This window comes from Rhinatrema bivittatum, chromosome 17 (assembly GCF_901001135.1).
Source record: "Rhinatrema bivittatum chromosome 17, aRhiBiv1.1, whole genome shotgun sequence".
NCBI classification, from domain to species: domain Eukaryota; kingdom Metazoa; phylum Chordata; class Amphibia; order Gymnophiona; family Rhinatrematidae; genus Rhinatrema; species Rhinatrema bivittatum.
The window spans coordinates 62906779-62923568 of record NC_042631.1 but is presented as its reverse complement, the minus strand read 5'-3'; the positions used below and the strand labels follow the sequence as shown (position 1 = coordinate 62923568).

Genomic DNA, 16790 nt, shown 5'->3' with positions numbered 1-16790 from the left:
TCTTTAGGCGCGCGACGCCTGTGTAGGATGGAGATTTAAAGGTGGATTTGTTTAGTTTCTGTGACGTCTTCCAGCTGGGGGAGGGGTTAACAGCCACGAGGTGGAGGAGGAGGAGAGGGTCCAATGGAGGGCTGGGTACAGGAGAAGTCTCAATCCAAGCCCTGGAGCCTAGCTTGGAGAGCAGTTGCACAAACAGAAGCAAGCAGAAATGAAGTTACCTGCACAAAAGGGAGATTTAAAAGTACATTCGTTTAGTTTCTGGGACGTCTTCCAGCTGGGGGAGGGGTTAACAGCCACGAGGTGGAGGAGGAGGAGAGGGTCCAATGGAGGGCTGGGTACAGGAGAAATCTCAATCCAAGCCCTGGATCCTGGCTTGGAGAGCAGTTGCACAAACAGAAGCAAGCAGAAATGAAGTTACCTGCACAAAAGGGAGATTTAAAAGTACATTTGTTTCGTTTCTGGGACGTCTTCCAGCTGGGGGAGGGGTTAACAGCCACGAGGTGGAGGAAGAGGAGAGGGTCCAATGGAGGGCTGGGTACAGGAGAAATCTCAATCCAAGCCCTGGATCCTGGCTTGGAGAATAAATAAATAAATAGAATAAATAAATATTAATATTTATGCTGTTCATTAGTAAATTCTTGTTTTCTCTCTCTGTGAGACCTAAACCAGCTTGCAGCTTTACAAGTCCTGAAAGTTCTACCATCCTGTATAGATAAGAGTATATAAATAAAGTATTCTCTTTCATTAGGGTCACTTCCTTTTCTGAGGCTTGATTTAGTGTTCAGTTGCAATTGCATGTACTGTTCCTTAGTCCATTCAATAAAATATACTTTTCTTTTCTGACTTATCTGCCTATGTAGTCAATCTTATTTTACCTCAACAGTGTTCTGCTGTTAAAAACTTCTTTGTGTACTGAGGTATTTTGTAGAATCTTGCTAATGGTTTCATGAAAGGTGATTCTGTATTATCTTCCCTTTCCAGGTGCTTTCTGTGTGTATCAAATATGCACAAACCATCTCCAGATAAAGCATTTAATGTTTATGTAGGTTCAATGTAAATGTACCCAACTGTAAATCCAGTCGATGCTCCTTTGTTTACTGCATAATTTTTTTTTTTCAGTGTTTCATTTGATCGTGTGTCAGATATCAACTTTACACTAAACACAAATGAAAGTGTAAGTATGTTGTTGTATGCTGTTTGCATTTGAGTCTTTTTGTAAGGGAACAAACCGTTTTCCCAGGAGTTTTCTTTAATAATTCCTATCACTTCTCTGCCTTTTATATGCTCATATTTCAGTTCTAGATGATTGCTATATTTTTTTAGGTATAAATTTTTGTTAATCTAGATTTAATCCAGAGTAACATGTTCACTTGCTGGCCAGGAAAGCTAGAGGAGATCTTCTCAAACTGGGGGTCGGGACCCCAAGTAGGGTCACAAGTGCCTCAAAGGACAGAACTCCTTAAGCACCAGCATTAGTAGTAGAAGTCAGCATGGGTCCTTTGAGCCAGCACACACTCACAGATCTTGTAGTGGCTCTGTCTTTGCATGAGTTTCTATGGTAACAGGAAACCCTGCATTAGGAAAGATCATTGCTTCATAGGCCCAGTGCTGACTTTCATTCCTAATGCTGTTGCTACTTGCAAATCACAGTTGTGTTTGGGACCAGCCATGAAGGGAAGGGTGGGCTGAGTGTGCACAGGGAGATTGCCACTGCTCTTAGCTTTTCACCCACTATTGAACCTACCCAAGAAAAAAATATTGCCCCTGTCAGCAGCCTGCCTCTCTTCTTACCAGTTTGGCCCAAGATCAAAAGGAAAATATTGCTGGTGACCCTGACCAGGGGATGTTTAGATGTAGGGCTATTTGAAAGGAGAGATCAGATGCAGGAGGGGTTTGAGGTTGTATCAAACAGTTACCAACAAGGGCCCTAAACTTACTGGTTGGTGAAACAGATAAGTATGGAAAAATAAGTGTGGGAGCTTGCTGGGCAGACTGGATGGGCCGTTTGGTCTTTTTCTGCCATCATTTCTGTTTCTATGTATCAGCTGAAGAGGGATTGGCTGTGGAAGGTGAGGGGGTATGTAGAGAGGAAAAAGTGGGAGTAGGGTTCAATTGAGAGGAATATAAGAGGTGGATTGGAAGGAATGAGGAAAGGCTGGAAGGTGAGAGAGGAGAAGGGTGAGCGGAAAGGGGTGACAGGATCAATTGAGGGTTTTAAAAATGGAAGAGAGGTGAGAAAGGATCAGCTGGGATAATCTGAAAAGGTTGGATTGGGTGACAGAGGGAATGAACTGAAAGTGAGAGGAGCTAGGGGATGTAAGAGGTACTCAGTTAGAAGGTCAGAAGTTGAGAGAGGAGGTCCTCTGAAGGAGGATAGAGGGTGAGAGAAAAGATCGACTGGTGAGGGTAGAGAGTCAGAATGAAGTGATTGTTGGAGGGGACCACACCCCTGCTAATTTTGTTTTCATCATCCTTTGGGGTCATTGAGTTTTCAAGTTCTAAAATAGGGTCACATTGGCTAAAAGTTTGGGAACCCCTGAGCTAGAGAGAAATCTCAGCACCACTCCTTCACCTGGCAGGGGTCATCTCTCTCCAGAATAAAGTGCATTGTCTCTGTGGCACATCTGACCCTGTATATTTATGATAGCATACATTTAGTTATGCTTCTGTATCACCTATACTGAAAGCCCAACATGATTTACAGTTTATACAAATTGAAAACAAAAAATCACTAAATGAATAATAACAAAAATTACAGAACCGTGACATACCATATATACTCATGTATAAGTTGAGAAATGTATGCCAGAAAAAAGACACAAAAAAGCTGGCTCAACTTATTATATTATAATATTTGTGGATAACCCCCCACTCTCCCGAACCCCCAAAACTCACCGATAGTCCATGGTAGTCCAGCGGGGGGGGGGGAGCAGGAGCAATTTCCTACTCCCGGGCTGTTGGCTGCCAGTATATCCCTCCCTCTCTTCCCCCCACCATGGCTGCCCTCCTTGTTCAATCCTTCCCTGCCGACCCCCTCCCAAGACTCACCGAAAGTCCCTGGTGGTCCAACAGAGGGCCCGGGAGCAATCTCCCGTTTTGGGACTGCCAGTAATCAAAATGGCGCCGGCCCTTACCATGCCATTTGCCGGCCCCAGTCAGCTTTTATAGCATCAGACGATGCTCCCAGTGCCCGCAGGCCATGTCCATCACAGATCCAAATGACGTTTGCATCCTCTGCCTGGGAGCCTTGCACGACATCCTTGGGTGTCGTCTAAGTGACCAGATGACTCCCAAAGGTCATCAGGCAAGTCTTAGTAAGATGGAGAAGCTTTTCGGTTCATCCAAGTCTACCCCATCCACTTCCGTGTCGGAGCCGTCGACACCGAGAGGTCACGGGGAGCTCCCTCTCACTGTTCCTCTCTCCATCTCTTCTAAGGATCGTGGAGATGGTGACAGATCCTCCATGATCTCACCGGTATCCCGGGCATCGGGGTTTTCCACCTCCTCGGCACCAGGGAAAGACTGGGCCGAGCACCATGGGAGATTCCTCAAGCATTGCCACAGGTCACCATCGGTGCACTGTTCCAGTTCTGGCTCAGTACTGGTGACAGCCATACCATCACCGAAGCGACCCCGGCCATCAGAGGCCCCATCCTCCAATGCTCCTGGGAGTTCCAGGCGTTCCCCGCCGATCTCGGTGTCAGGCACTGTGCCACCTCGGAGACCCGAGGAAGAGCCAGTGAAGCCTCATCTCCCTCCCTCACTCCTGGCCTCACCGGACTTTCAGGGGGAGCTGGACCTCATGGTTCAGACTGTGGTGCTCAGGGCACTTCAGAGCGTCAACCTGCCCACACCTCTGGCCCCCAAGCCTCTGCTGTCGATTCTAGCACTCCTACTGGAGCATCTGGACATCCTTTTAGACACCCTACCAATGCAACCGATGCCCGAGGGGCCTTCAATCCCCCAACGGGGAGTGATCCTGATTATCAGCTCCTCCTCCGAAGAAGATACAGCCAGTGCCATATTCCCTGAGCCCTTATCGGGTCCCTCTGGCCTCCTGCAGCCTCCGTCCCCCTCGATGCCAGGGGAGCCATCAATTCCCGTTGTGCCTCCAAGACTTCTGAAGCCATTGGAGCCTAGGGCTGATATCCCGCAAGGGCCTCGCCTTACGACCCTTGGGGGGATGATTCCACGGAATCTTCCTCCAACTACTCGGGCGACCCCCTCTCGGAGCCCTCTCCACATGAGAAAAGGATTCTGTTGCCCCCTGAGGATCTGTCTTTCACGGGGTTTGTCAGCGCTATGACCGAAGCTATCCCTTTCCAATTGCTCACGGAGGAGTTTGCACGACACAAGATCCTGGAAGTACTCCAGGTCGTCAATGCTCCTAAGAAGATCATGGCGGTTCGCATCCGCAATATCTTCAAGGGCCTCCTCCTTCGGATGTAGGAGCACCTGATCTCAATCTCCCCTGTCAATAGGGAGGCAGGTGCCATCTGTTTGGTGCAGCAAGATGTGGGGTTTGAGAAGCGGCACCTCCCCTACCAGTCGTTGGTTGTGGAGTCCGCCTTGAAGAAAGCCAGGCTCTCCCGTATCCATGCTTCTGCCCCCATCCCCCCCCCCCCCCCGGGGTGTGAACATCGGGAGCTTGATGCCTTGGGCGCGTGTTCGATCGAGGCCGCGGGCGGGTGGGCGCATGTTCAATCGAGGCCGCGGGCGGGTGGGCACCTGTTCATCCAGGCAGCGGGGGCGGGTGGGCGCGCGTTGGTTTCAGGCAGGCAGCGGCAGCGGCGGCAGGATCCGGGGGGCGGGTGAGCGCGTGTTCAATCTAGGCCGCGGGCCGGGTCGCACAGGCGCGCATTCATCCAGGCGGAGGAGCCGGCGGCGAAAGCGGCCTCCGGCAGCCCCCATCTGTTTGGTGCAGCAAGATGTAGGGTTTGAGAAGAGGCACCTCCCCTACCAGTCGTTGGTTGTGGAGTCCGCCTTGAAGAAAGCCAGGCTCTCCCGTATCCATGCTTCTGCCCCCCTTCCCCCCCCCCCCGGGATGTGAATTTATTATGTAAAGACCTCTCTGTTTAATCGTTTACTATGTTTGATCTGTTATATGTAAAGCTGGTTGCTAAGTTATTGTTTCACTGTAAACCGAGGTGATGTATTGCTATACGTACCTCGGTATAAAAGAACCCATAAATAAATAAATAAATAAACATCGGGAGCTTGATGCCTTGGGCAGAAAGATCTTCCAGGGTGCTATGCTGGTTGCCCGTATTGCCGCTTAACAACTATAAATGATTCACTACAACTGGAATCTCTGTAAGAGGGTCCAGGACCTCGCAGAGGGTCTACCTCAGCAGCAACAGGAGGCGCTTTTGGCCATTGTCCTGCTGGGTTTGGAGGTTGGCAAGCATGAGGTGCGATCCACCTACAATGTCTTTGAAACGGCGGCCCGCATAGCCATGCGAGGCATCGGTGCCCATAGGATGGCCTGGCTGAGAGCTTCTGACCTCTGCCCAGAGATACAGGAAAAGCTGGCTGACCTTCCCTGCAGAGCTGACAACCTCTTTGGGGACAACTTCCGGGATGTGTAGCGCAATTGAAGGACCACCATGACACCCTTCAACAGCTTTCCACTAGTGCTTCTGACGTCCCGTCCTCGGCCAGGAAGTCCTCCAGGCTGGGATCCTGGAAACCTTTCTATAGGCAGAGGAAATATTATCCTCCAGCCTCCTGAGCTCGTTCGCCACTCATTAGCTCCAAGGGGTCGCCCCCACCAGCAGCGTGCACCTAGGCTCCAGCTGGCACCCCAGCAAGTCAGTCAAGCGCACCCCTGATGCCAGATACCCAGTGGGGAGGCAGGCTCATTGGCTTTGCCCATCGCTGGGAGAACGTCACTTCGGACTGATGGATCCTTACCATTATTTGTCAGGGGTACTGTCTCAACTTCAGTTGGCTGCCAGGGACGTCTCCCCCATGTTTGTCATGGGGTTCGTCTGCCCAGCAGGTCATACTTCAAACGAAACTCTCTGCTTTTCTAGCAGCGGGAGTGGTAGAGCTGGTCCCTCACCCCCAGCAGGACCAAGGGTTCTATTCGAGGTATTTCCTGATTTATTTATTTTAAAAGATTTCTATACCGTCTTTCACAAATAATGATTTGACCAGAACGGTTTACAGATATTAGAATAATGTCAGGTAAAATAAAATAAAAATAAAAACATCTAATTAAATAAAATAAAATAAAACACAAAAAGTAAATGAAAAAAAGTAAAGTTAAGGAAAAAAATACAATGTATACTTTAAGCCCTAATTCTAACTAATATGTTCTTAAATAATTAACTGTATTACGTTTTACAAAAACAGAGTAAAGTCGGAATTTTAAAATAATTCATACATTCTTGCCCTTCTTGATATATCGTCGGCTTTTGACACAGTCAATCATAATATCCTTCTAGCCCTCCTCTCTCAAATTGGCGTCACTGGCACTGCATTATACTGGATCCAATCTTTCTTGAAAGACAGGACATACAGTGTCAAGTTGGGATCCCAAATTTCTAAACCAAGAAATCTGCTACAAGGTGTACCTCTAGGCTCTTCGCTATCATCAACACTGTTTAACATTTACTTAGCGCCTCTCTGTCGACTCCTAGCAAAACTGAATCTCCGTCACTTCATATATGCTGATGACGTACAGATTCTTATCCCAATTAACGATTCACTCTCTAATGCTCTGAAAACCTGGGAATCAGCCCTTGCCGAAATAAAAAAGCTTCTCACAGAAAACTTCCTAGCTATAAACACTTCCAAAATGGAACTCATCATCATCACACCACACAATAACATTTCTTCCAACACATCCCATCTTTCAACATCTGTTTTTCCCCAACTACAGCAAGTCCGCAGTCTTGGCGTCATAATTGACAACCATTTTACATTAAAGAAATTCATATCGACCACTATAAAAAATGTTTTTTTCAAACTTCACACGCTAAAAAGAATTAAACCCTTGCTTCATTCACAAGATTTCCGGACGGTACTGCAAGCGACCATACTTCCAAAAATTGACTACTGCAATGCATTACTCTTAGGACTCCCTAAAAACTCAATTCAACCTTTACAGATGTTACAGAATGCAGCAGCCCGACTAATCACCAATACCCGCCACCATGATCACATTACACCAGCTCTAATGTTCTTACATTGGCTGCCTGTAGCATCTAGAATTACCTTCAAAGTTCTCTCTCTGATTCATAAGTCGGTCTATAACCAAGAGATGCAGTGGTTCTCAGAGCAGTTTGCTTTCCGTACCTCTAAGAGACCAATAAGAAATATCCATCAAGCTAAATTTGTAGCTGCGTCTATTAAACATATCAAACACGTATCCACAAGAGACCGCGCTTTCTCCATAGCGGGAATCAACCTATGGAACAAGATGCCCACTGAACTGCATCTGGAACCCTGCCATAAGAAATTCAAACAAGGCCTCAAAACGTGGTTATTCGAACTAGCATTCACATAATGATACCCAATTAATCTGAAATAGCCATTCATTCTTCAACCCCCCTCTCCTGGTCCCTCCTTTCCACTATCCCCCCATTTTTTCTTCCCCTCCCATTTGCCCGCTCAACCCCCTATTATGACTTTTTAACTTATTGTATATAATAGATTTTCCCCTGTTCAATTTAGAAATTGTAACCACTCTCAGCTCTATTATTGTATTATATGCTTTATAATTTAGCGTTGGTTCATAAATATTTTTAGTTAACTCAAATTCAATTTTGTAGGTTAAACTATAATGGATGGTCCACGGTCTGTACAGCCTGTTTTTCTGTCTATTCTGTTTTTTGTAATTAATTCTAATTAATATTTATTAATAATGTCAATTGTAAAGCCTGTTGCTAAGTTATTGTTATATGTAAACCGCGGTGATGTATATCTTTACGTACTGCAGTATATAAAAATCTCTAAATAAATAAATAAATAAAATAAATAAATAAAGCTAAGTTTCCCAAAATTTTATCATATGGTTTATAGCAATATGAATCACTGCGTACTAGCTTATAGCAACATGAATCGCTGGATAGTCACAGAAACAATATATGAGATCTCAAACTGATTTAATTTCTTCATGTTCTGCAAAAGCTACTTTGAATAGGTATGTTTTTACCGATTTTTTTAAAATTATTTATGGTTAGTAATTTGTCTTAGAGCATTGGGGAGCGAATTCCAAAGTAAGGGGCCCACCACAAAAAATGCTCTCTCTCTGGTTATATTTAATCTTGCGAGCCTGATTGTGGGTACATCAAGTAAATTCTTACTAGCAGATCTTAAATTTCTGGTTGGTTTGTAGAGTCGTAATGTGGTACATAACCAAGTTGAATCGGGATCATGAATTAGTGAATGAATTAATGATAATACTTTATGGGGTAGATTTTAAAAGAAGCGCGATCAGCCTACTTTTGCTTGCGCATCAGACTCAAGCAAAAGTACGCTGGATTTTAGTAGATACGCGCGGAGCCGCGCGTATCCACTAAAATCCTGGATCGGCGCGCGCAAGGCTATCGATTTCGTATAGCCTGCGCGCGCCGAGCCGCGCTGCCTACCCCCGTTCCCTCCTAGGCCGCTCCGAAATCGGAGCGGCCTAGAAGGGAACTTTCCTTTGCCCTCCCCTCACCTTCCCCTACCTAACCCACCCGCCCGGCCCTGTCTAAACCCCCATCCTACCTTTGTCGGGGGATTTACGCCTCCCGGAGGGAGGCGTAAATCCCCGCGCGCCAGCGGGCCTCCTGCGCGCCGGGCCGCGACCTGGGGGCGGGTATGGAGGGCGCGGCCACGCCCCCGGGCCGTAGCCACGCCCCCGTACCCGCCCCCAAAACGCTGCCGACACGCCCCCGCAACGCCGCGCGCTCCGGCCCCGCCCCCCGACACGCCTCCCGACACGCCCACTCCGAAAACCCCGGGACTTACGCGAGTCCCGGGGTTCTGCGCGCGCCGGTGAGCCTATGTAAAATAGGCTCACCGGCGCGCAGGGCCCTGCTCGCGTAAATCCGCCCGGTTTTGGGCGGATTTACGCGAGCAGGGCTCTGAAAATCCGCCCCTATATTTCACACGGAATTTAATTGGGAGCCAGTGTAAATTGAAAAGAATAGGAGAAATATGATGTCTCATTGGAGATCCTGTCCAGTAGGCGAGCTGCAACATTTTGAATCTGCTGCAGAGGTTTTAAAGTGGAATCAGGCAAGCCTAAAAACAAACTGTTACAGTAATCTAAGCCCGAGAAAATAAGAGATTGGAGAACTGATTGGAAATCAGATTTGAATAACAAGGGTTTTAATCTTTTTAAAGTATGAAGTTTAAAGAATGAGTTTTTTACTAAGTGAGAGACATGGTGTGTTGGAGATAGATTAGTATCCAGTTGTATTCCTAGATTTCGGGCTATTCTTTTGATTTCAAGTACTTCATTTCCTAATGTGATCGTTGATGGCGGACAATTTGTGGGATTATCAATCACACTTAACAGTAATAGCTCTGTTTTTTTGGTGTTAAGTTTAAGTCTACTATGACTTAGCCATTGCTCGATTGTTTTTACATAAATTTTACATTATGAGATGGTATCACCCATGACTATTTATACGGAACAAAAAGTTTTATATCGTCCGCATAAATCTTAAATTGGACATCTAATGTGGATAGTATTTGACACAATGGTAGGAGGTAAATGAATGCGCGCCTGTGCGACCCGTGCGATTCGGTGCTCAAGGCAGTCACATGCCGTGACGTCACGCCTTGCGAGGCATCGCAAGGGACCAGCTCTACCACTCCCGCTGCTAGAAAAGCAGAGAGTTTCGTTTGAAGTATGACCTGCTGGGCAGACGAACCCCATGACAAACATGGGGGAGACGTCCCTGGCAGCCGACTGAAGTTGAGACAGTACCCCTGACAAATAATGGTAAGGATCCATCAGTCCGAAGTGACATTCTCCCAGCGATGGGCAAAGCCAATGAGCCTGCCTCCCCACTGGGTATCTGGCATCAGGGGTGCGCTTGACTGACTTGCTGGGGTGCCAGCTGGAGCCTAGGTGCACGCTGCTGGTGGGGGCGACCCCTTGGAGCTAATGAGTGGCGAACGAGCTCAGGAGGCTGGAGGATAATATTTCCTCTGCCTATAGAAAGGTTTCCAGGATCCCAGCCTGGAGGACTTCCTGGCCGAGGACGGGACGTCAGAAGCACTAGTGGAAAGCTGTTGAAGGGTGTCATGGTGGTCCTTCAATTGCGCTACACATCCCGGACCTTGTCCCCAAAGAGGTTGTCAGCTCTGCAGGGAAGGTCAGCCAGCTTTTCCTGTATCTCTGGGCAGAGGTCAGAAGCTCTCAGCCAGGCCATCCTATGGGCACCGATGCCTCGCATGGCTATGCGGGCCGCCGTTTCAAAGACATTGTAGGTGGATCGCACCTCATGCTTGCCAACCTCCAAACCCAGCAGGACAATGGCCAAAAGCGCCTCCTGTTGCTGCTGAGGTAGACCCTCTGCGAGGTCCTGGACCCTCTTACAGAGGTTCCAGTTGTAGTGAATCATTTATAGTTGTTAGGCGGCAATACGGGCAACCAGCATAGCACCCTGGAAGATCTTTCTGCCCAAGGCATCAAGCTCCCGATGTTCACACCCCGGGGGGGGGGGGGGGCAGAAGCATGGATACGGGAGAGCCTGGCTTTCTTCAAGGCGGACTCCACAACCAACGACTGGTAGGGGAGGTGCCGCTTCTCAAACCCCACATCTTGCTGCACCAAACAGATGGGGGCTGCCGGAGGCCGCTTTCGCCGCCGGCTCCTCCGCCTGGATGAATGCGCGCCTGTGCGACCCGGCCCGCGGCCTAGATTGAACACGCGCTCACCCGGCCCCCAGATCCTGCCGCCGCTGCCGCTGCCTGCCTGAAACCAACGCGCGCCCACCCGCCCCCGCCGCCTGGATGAACAGGCGCCCACTCGCCCGCGGCCTCGATTGAACACGCGCCCACCCGCCCGCGGCCTCGATCAAACACGCACCCACCCGCCCGTGGCCTCAATCGAACACCCGGCTCCCGCCGCCGGCCGCCTGGACCCACGCGGCCCTCCTGCTCCCGCCGCTGCCTGGATGACCGCACGATTCGAAAAGTGACAGGTATTTAAATTATTTTTTTTTTTTTTCTGACAGATTTTTATGTGTCCCACAGCATTACATTTTCTCGATCATCTCTGTATCGCTTTTTTTTTTATTGTTTTTTATTGTGTTTGAGTATCTTAAGTGGTGTCGATGGATTTGTTGCAAGACTCACAGTCCTAACACCTACTAGGGGGAGGCGGTAAACTAACACGTTAAGGCCGCGGCAAAACAGCGGGTTACTAAGGAGATAATATCAGCGCCCGTTACAGTATCGGATGGGAATAGCTAATTCCTTCATTATACAGCTAATTCGTTCATTTACACATCATATACATGCTGCGTGCGGAAAGGGTTATGTGTCTATTTTAAGAAGCGCTACGGACGCGTGAAACTGGAGACTGGATCGCTGGATCGCCTTACTCGTCTGTATTGTGCGCTCCCAGCACGTTACAGACGGGAAATCTTCAACCGCACGTTACTGTATCGACCTGTATGTCAGGACAATGTTCTGCTAGCCTTTAAAGATAACACCAGAGCAAGGATTTAAGGGAGAATTAGATGGTTTGTGTTTACTTATTATCTTTTGAACTGTTTCGGTAGAAATCTTATAAAAAAAAATCCAATTGTAAATTGGAGTATGATCTGAATATGTAGGCTAAGGTAAATTCTTAAATTCACATATGATATTTTAAATTTTGGATTGAAAAAATAAAGCTATTTTATCACAAGTATGATTATCAATTTCAGATAACTCAGGACTCCTCGGAGAAGTCAGTGATTTGACAATATTGAATAAGGCAGTTGGATTTTTATTAGCTAAATTAATTTTGTTGGCATAATATTTCTTTTTCTCTGCATTTATTTCTTGTCTATACATTCTTAAAGTTGCAAAGTAACTATTTTTCGTTTGGATGTTTTTATGCTTTCTCCAGAAGCGCTCCTTTTTTCTTAGCAATGTTTTTAGGTTACGTAACGTATCCATATACCATTTATTATTTGACTTTTTCTTATATATCCTAATCGATTTTACCGGGGCTGTTGTGTCTAATGTATCAACAATAGAGTTATTCCAGCTGTCAACTGTTTTTTCCACATCTTCCTGTAATATTGTGGGTAATTTATTGACAAAAGCTGTAAGAAATTCCTCATTTATAATCTTTTTTCTTATATTTATAGTTTTATTTGGATCTTTTGCTTCATCTTGCTTTTCAATAATTGCAGGAAAGGAAATTAAATGATAATCAGACCATGGTACTTTTTCATTCTTAACTTTGTCCAAGGGACAGAGATAGGGTTATGAAATACCAGGTCTAATGTATTACCTTTTTGATGAGTAGGCTCAGAAATTAGTTGAAGCCAACCCATACCCTTCATAGCTTCTAAAAATGAGATTGTATTAGTGGATTTATTGAGTGCATTTACATGTATATTAAAGTCACCCAATATTATGGTATTCTCAAGATTCAAATTTAACGTAGTAATAAGTTCTAAGAATTTTGATAGATAACTTTCTAACATTGTTGGAGGACAATAGACAATGATTATGTTTACTGACAATGTTGTAATTATGAGTATTTCGAATGGTTCTGTATCTGCTACCAGTTTCTTAATCAGATTAAAGGATGATTTTATAAATGCAACAATTCCTCCTCCTTTACGTTTTACTCTGGACAAGGAGAAGACCATGTAATCTTTGGGACACAAGCTATTTAAAATTACTGTGTCTGTTTCCATTAACCATGATTCAGTTATTAATAAAAAGTCAGGTTTTTTCTCATTTAAAATGTCTGCAAAAATAGGGGTTTTTTGTCTAATTGATTGTGCATTCTGAAAAGGAGCGGTGGCTTGCGCCCCATCCTCGACCTCAGGGCATTGAACAGGTTTCTCTCAAGAGAAAAATTCAAGATGGTCTCTCTGGGTACGCTGATTCCCCTGCTCAAAAGAAGAGACTGACTCTGCTCCCTCGATCTCAAGGAAGCTTACGCCCACATAGCCATTTTCCCCAGCCACAGAAAATACCTCCGCTTCATGGTGTGGAAGGCTCACTATCAGTACAAACTGCTGCCGTTTGGGTTGGCCTCAGCCCCTCACCTATTCACCAAATGTCTGGCGGTGGTGGCTGTGTATCTCAGGCGTCAGGCGGAACATGTCTTCCCATACCTAGATAACTGGTTAGTCAAGAGCAATTCCCGCTCAGGGGCACGGAGTACTTTAGCCCTGACAATGCAGACTCTACAAGCTTTGGGGTTAATGATGAACTACCCAAAGTCTCATCTCTGCTAGTCTCTTCAGCTGGACTTCAAAGGAACGAGACTAGAACCATTTCTGCCCTGTGATTGGGCTCTTGCCCTCATCTCGCTGGTGACCTTCGTCCGCAGCAGCCGGCAGGTGACTGTCTGCCTTCTGCTCCATTTGTTGGGCCACATAGTGGCTTCTGTCCATGTCACCCCTCTCACCCATTTGTGCAAGCGAAGGACTCAATGGACCTTGCGATCATAGTGGCTACAGGCCTTTCAAGACCTCGAGACTTGCATTGTAGTCATGGAGCCTCTGCGGGTGTCTCTGTCCTAGTAAAAAAAACCTTTCCAGTTTGGAGTAGGGTGTTCCCTTCCAAACTGCTCTACCTTAGGTGATCTTCACCACCGATGCCTCTCCTCAGGGCTGGGGAGCCCACATGGATGGCATCCACACACAGGATTTCTGGATCTCTCACGAAGCCCACTGTCAAATAAACTTTCTGGAGCTTCGGGTGATCCGTTACGCCTTATGGGTGTTTGAGACCGCAAGGAAGTCATGATCTGGACAGACAACCAGGTGGCGATGTGGTATATCAGCAAACAGGGAGACATAGGCTTGTTCCTCTTGTGTCACGAGGCGTGCAGGTGTGGACCTGGACCCTGTCACAGGGGATGTCGCTGTGGGCGACTTACCTACCTGGGATTCTGAACGTGCTGGCGGACCGGCTGAGTCGCTCCTTCCAGCTGCACGAATGGTCCCTCAACCTGGAGGTAGTGGTCAAGCTGTTTCATCAGTGGCGTATGCTAGATGTGGACCTCTTCGCCTCCTCGCACAATCACAAGGTGAGCAGGTTCTGCTCCCTGTCGGGGGGGGGGGGGGGGCAGACATCTGGCCTGCGATGCCTTCTCCCTCCACTGGGGGAGAGGTCTGCTGTATGCGTCCCTCCCTATCCCGCTCCTCTTGAACACATTGCTGAAGCTTCACAGGACAGAGGGACCATGATCCTCATGGCGCCCTTTTGGTCCCAACAGGTCTGATTTTCTTTCCTGCGAGACCTGTCGGTCAGAACCCCCATCCAGCTGGGGACAGCACCCGATTTGATCACACAGAATACTGTGCCATCAGAACCTCCAGGCGTTTGCCCTAACGGCTTGGATGTTGAGCGCTTAGTCCTTCAGCCTTTGACCCTCTCAGAAAGTCTCCCCCAGGTACTGGTGGCTTCCAGGAAATCTTCCACCAGGAAGTCCTATAGTTTGAAGTGGAAAAGATTCTCTGTCTGGTGGTGGGGCATGGCTTGGATCCATTCACAAGCCCCCTTCCCCAACTGCTGGACTACTTGTCGCACCTTTCAGAGTCTGGGCTTCAAAGCAGCTCAGTCAGGATCCATCTCAGCGCTGTGAGTGCATACAGTCGAGGTGTCGCTGGTACACCTATATCAGTGCAGCCCTTAGTAAGTCACTTTATGAGGGGCCTGATCCAGCGGAAGCCCCCTCTTCAGCCTCCTGTTGCATCCTGGGACCTCAACTTTGTCCTGGCACGGCTCATGCATCCTCCCTTTGAGCCGCTGTGTTCCTGCGACATGAAGTTCCTCACCTGGAAAGTTATATTCCTGGTAGCGATTACTTCGGCTCGCAGGGTCAGTGAGCTTCAGGCCTTGGTGTAACATACCAGTCATACATAAGTTTTTTTCACTATCGGGTGGTCTTGTGTATATACCCTAAGTTTCTGCCTATGGTTGTGACAGATTTCCACCTTAATCAGTTCATTGTTTTACCTACCTTCTTTCTTAGGCCTCATTCCCGCCCAGGGGAACAGGCTCTTCATACTCTGGACTGCAAGAGGGCCTTGACTTTCTATTTAGATAACACAGCCAGTCACAGGCAGTCCACTCAGCTCTTTGTGTCCTTCAATGCACACAGGCTGGGAGTGGCAGTGGGTAAACAGACTTTATCCAACTAGCTGGCGGATTGCATTGCCTTCTGCTATGCGCAAGCAGGCCTTCTGCTGGCTGGCAGGGTTAAAGCTCACTCGGTGCAGGCCATGGCAACATCGGTGGCTCATCTGCGAGCTGTCCCTGTTGTTGAAATTTGGCAGCTTGCAACGTGGAGTTCTCTTCACACATTTGCAGCTCACTACTGCCTGGACAAGGATGAGTGTCAGGGCAGTGCCTTTGGTCAATCCGTCCTGTGCAATCTTTTCCAGACCTGAACCCAGCTCTTCCTGCTTAGTGCCCCTGGTGGGAAGCAGGCAATCCCCTGCCGACCAACAGCACTGCAATTGTTGTTGTTCCCATTGGCAATTTGTTCGGTAACTGTTGGAGCTTGGTATTCACCCACATGTGAGGACTACCATCCTGCTTGTCCTAGGAGAAAGCGCAGTTGCTTACCTATAACAGGTGTTCTCCTAGGACAACAGGATGTTAGTCCTCAGGAATCCCGCCCGCCTCCCCACAGAGTTGGACTCTCCTTTTGGTTTGTTGTTTTATTTTTTTGCTCGTATTTTTTCTGTTATGAGACTGAAAGGGGACGTCATGTGGATACGCAGATAGTGGCATGCTGGGCATGCTCAGTGTGCTGATCAAAGCTTCTAGAAACTTTGACAAAAGTTTTCCGTGCCGGGCTCCATCGGATGATGTCACCCACATGTGAGGATTAACATGTTGCTGTGCTATGAGAACACCTGATATAGGTAAGCAACTGTGATTTTTTTTCCCCTAGGAGGTCCCTAAACTGAAATTCAGAGGCAGCGGCCGTAAGCATTTCCTGCAGCAGGAAATATGTATAATGGAGAAACGTATTGGTAGTACAAAGGGCTATCTACATCCTAGCAAATGTGGCCTACTGAAGTACAGTTCCAAAGATGCCTAGTGTTATAAATCAAATTCTGACATTATAGTGCACAGTGGGGTCTCCATGTGTTCTAGGGAATGTCATGGTATATCTGTCTCCCTTCCTTCTGAAGTTTAAAAAAGAAATAAAAAAATACAGCATGTTACAAAGTCCCTAGTTTTATAGGGATTTACTGCTTCTCTGGACTTGTCACTCTGTCCTGCTGCTGAGATGAAACTTGGCATGACTTTGAAACTCCCATCTCCTTGGGGTTTAGTGTAGCAGCAACCAGCTGAGAATTCTTTGGACCATATGGATGGAGACCATGGGATCAGCACAGTCTGCAAAGGTCTTAGAAGGGAGGGTAGCCATAAGGGGGGGAGGGAGGGATTTCACTATTTCATAAGCCCCTTAGGTTTTATCCTAAGTGACAGATAAATCTTGATTTTGGGGCCCAAAAATACCCTTGATTTATACATGAGATCAACTTATACACAAGTATATACGGTAATATAATCACAAAAGTCCAAGGAAATGCAACATAATCAGTCTCTGGAAAAGACATAAATCATTGAAATTAATCCCAGCAGAA

The 16790-nt window shown here is 47.2% G+C and overlaps 1 protein-coding gene across 6 annotated transcripts in view; it reads left to right on the top strand.

Annotated features, from left to right (window-relative positions):
- The window catches only part of PPP6R3 (protein phosphatase 6 regulatory subunit 3), a 1439644-nt gene that overhangs the window by 974758 nt on the left and 448096 nt on the right, over positions 1-16790 (top strand). For all 6 annotated transcript variants that reach the window (XM_029582701.1, XM_029582702.1, XM_029582698.1 and 3 more), the window contains one exon: positions 1120-1174. In XM_029582701.1, coding sequence (XP_029438561.1) covers positions 1120-1174 — 55 coding nt within the window. The remainder of the gene's footprint in view (positions 1-1119; positions 1175-16790) is intronic.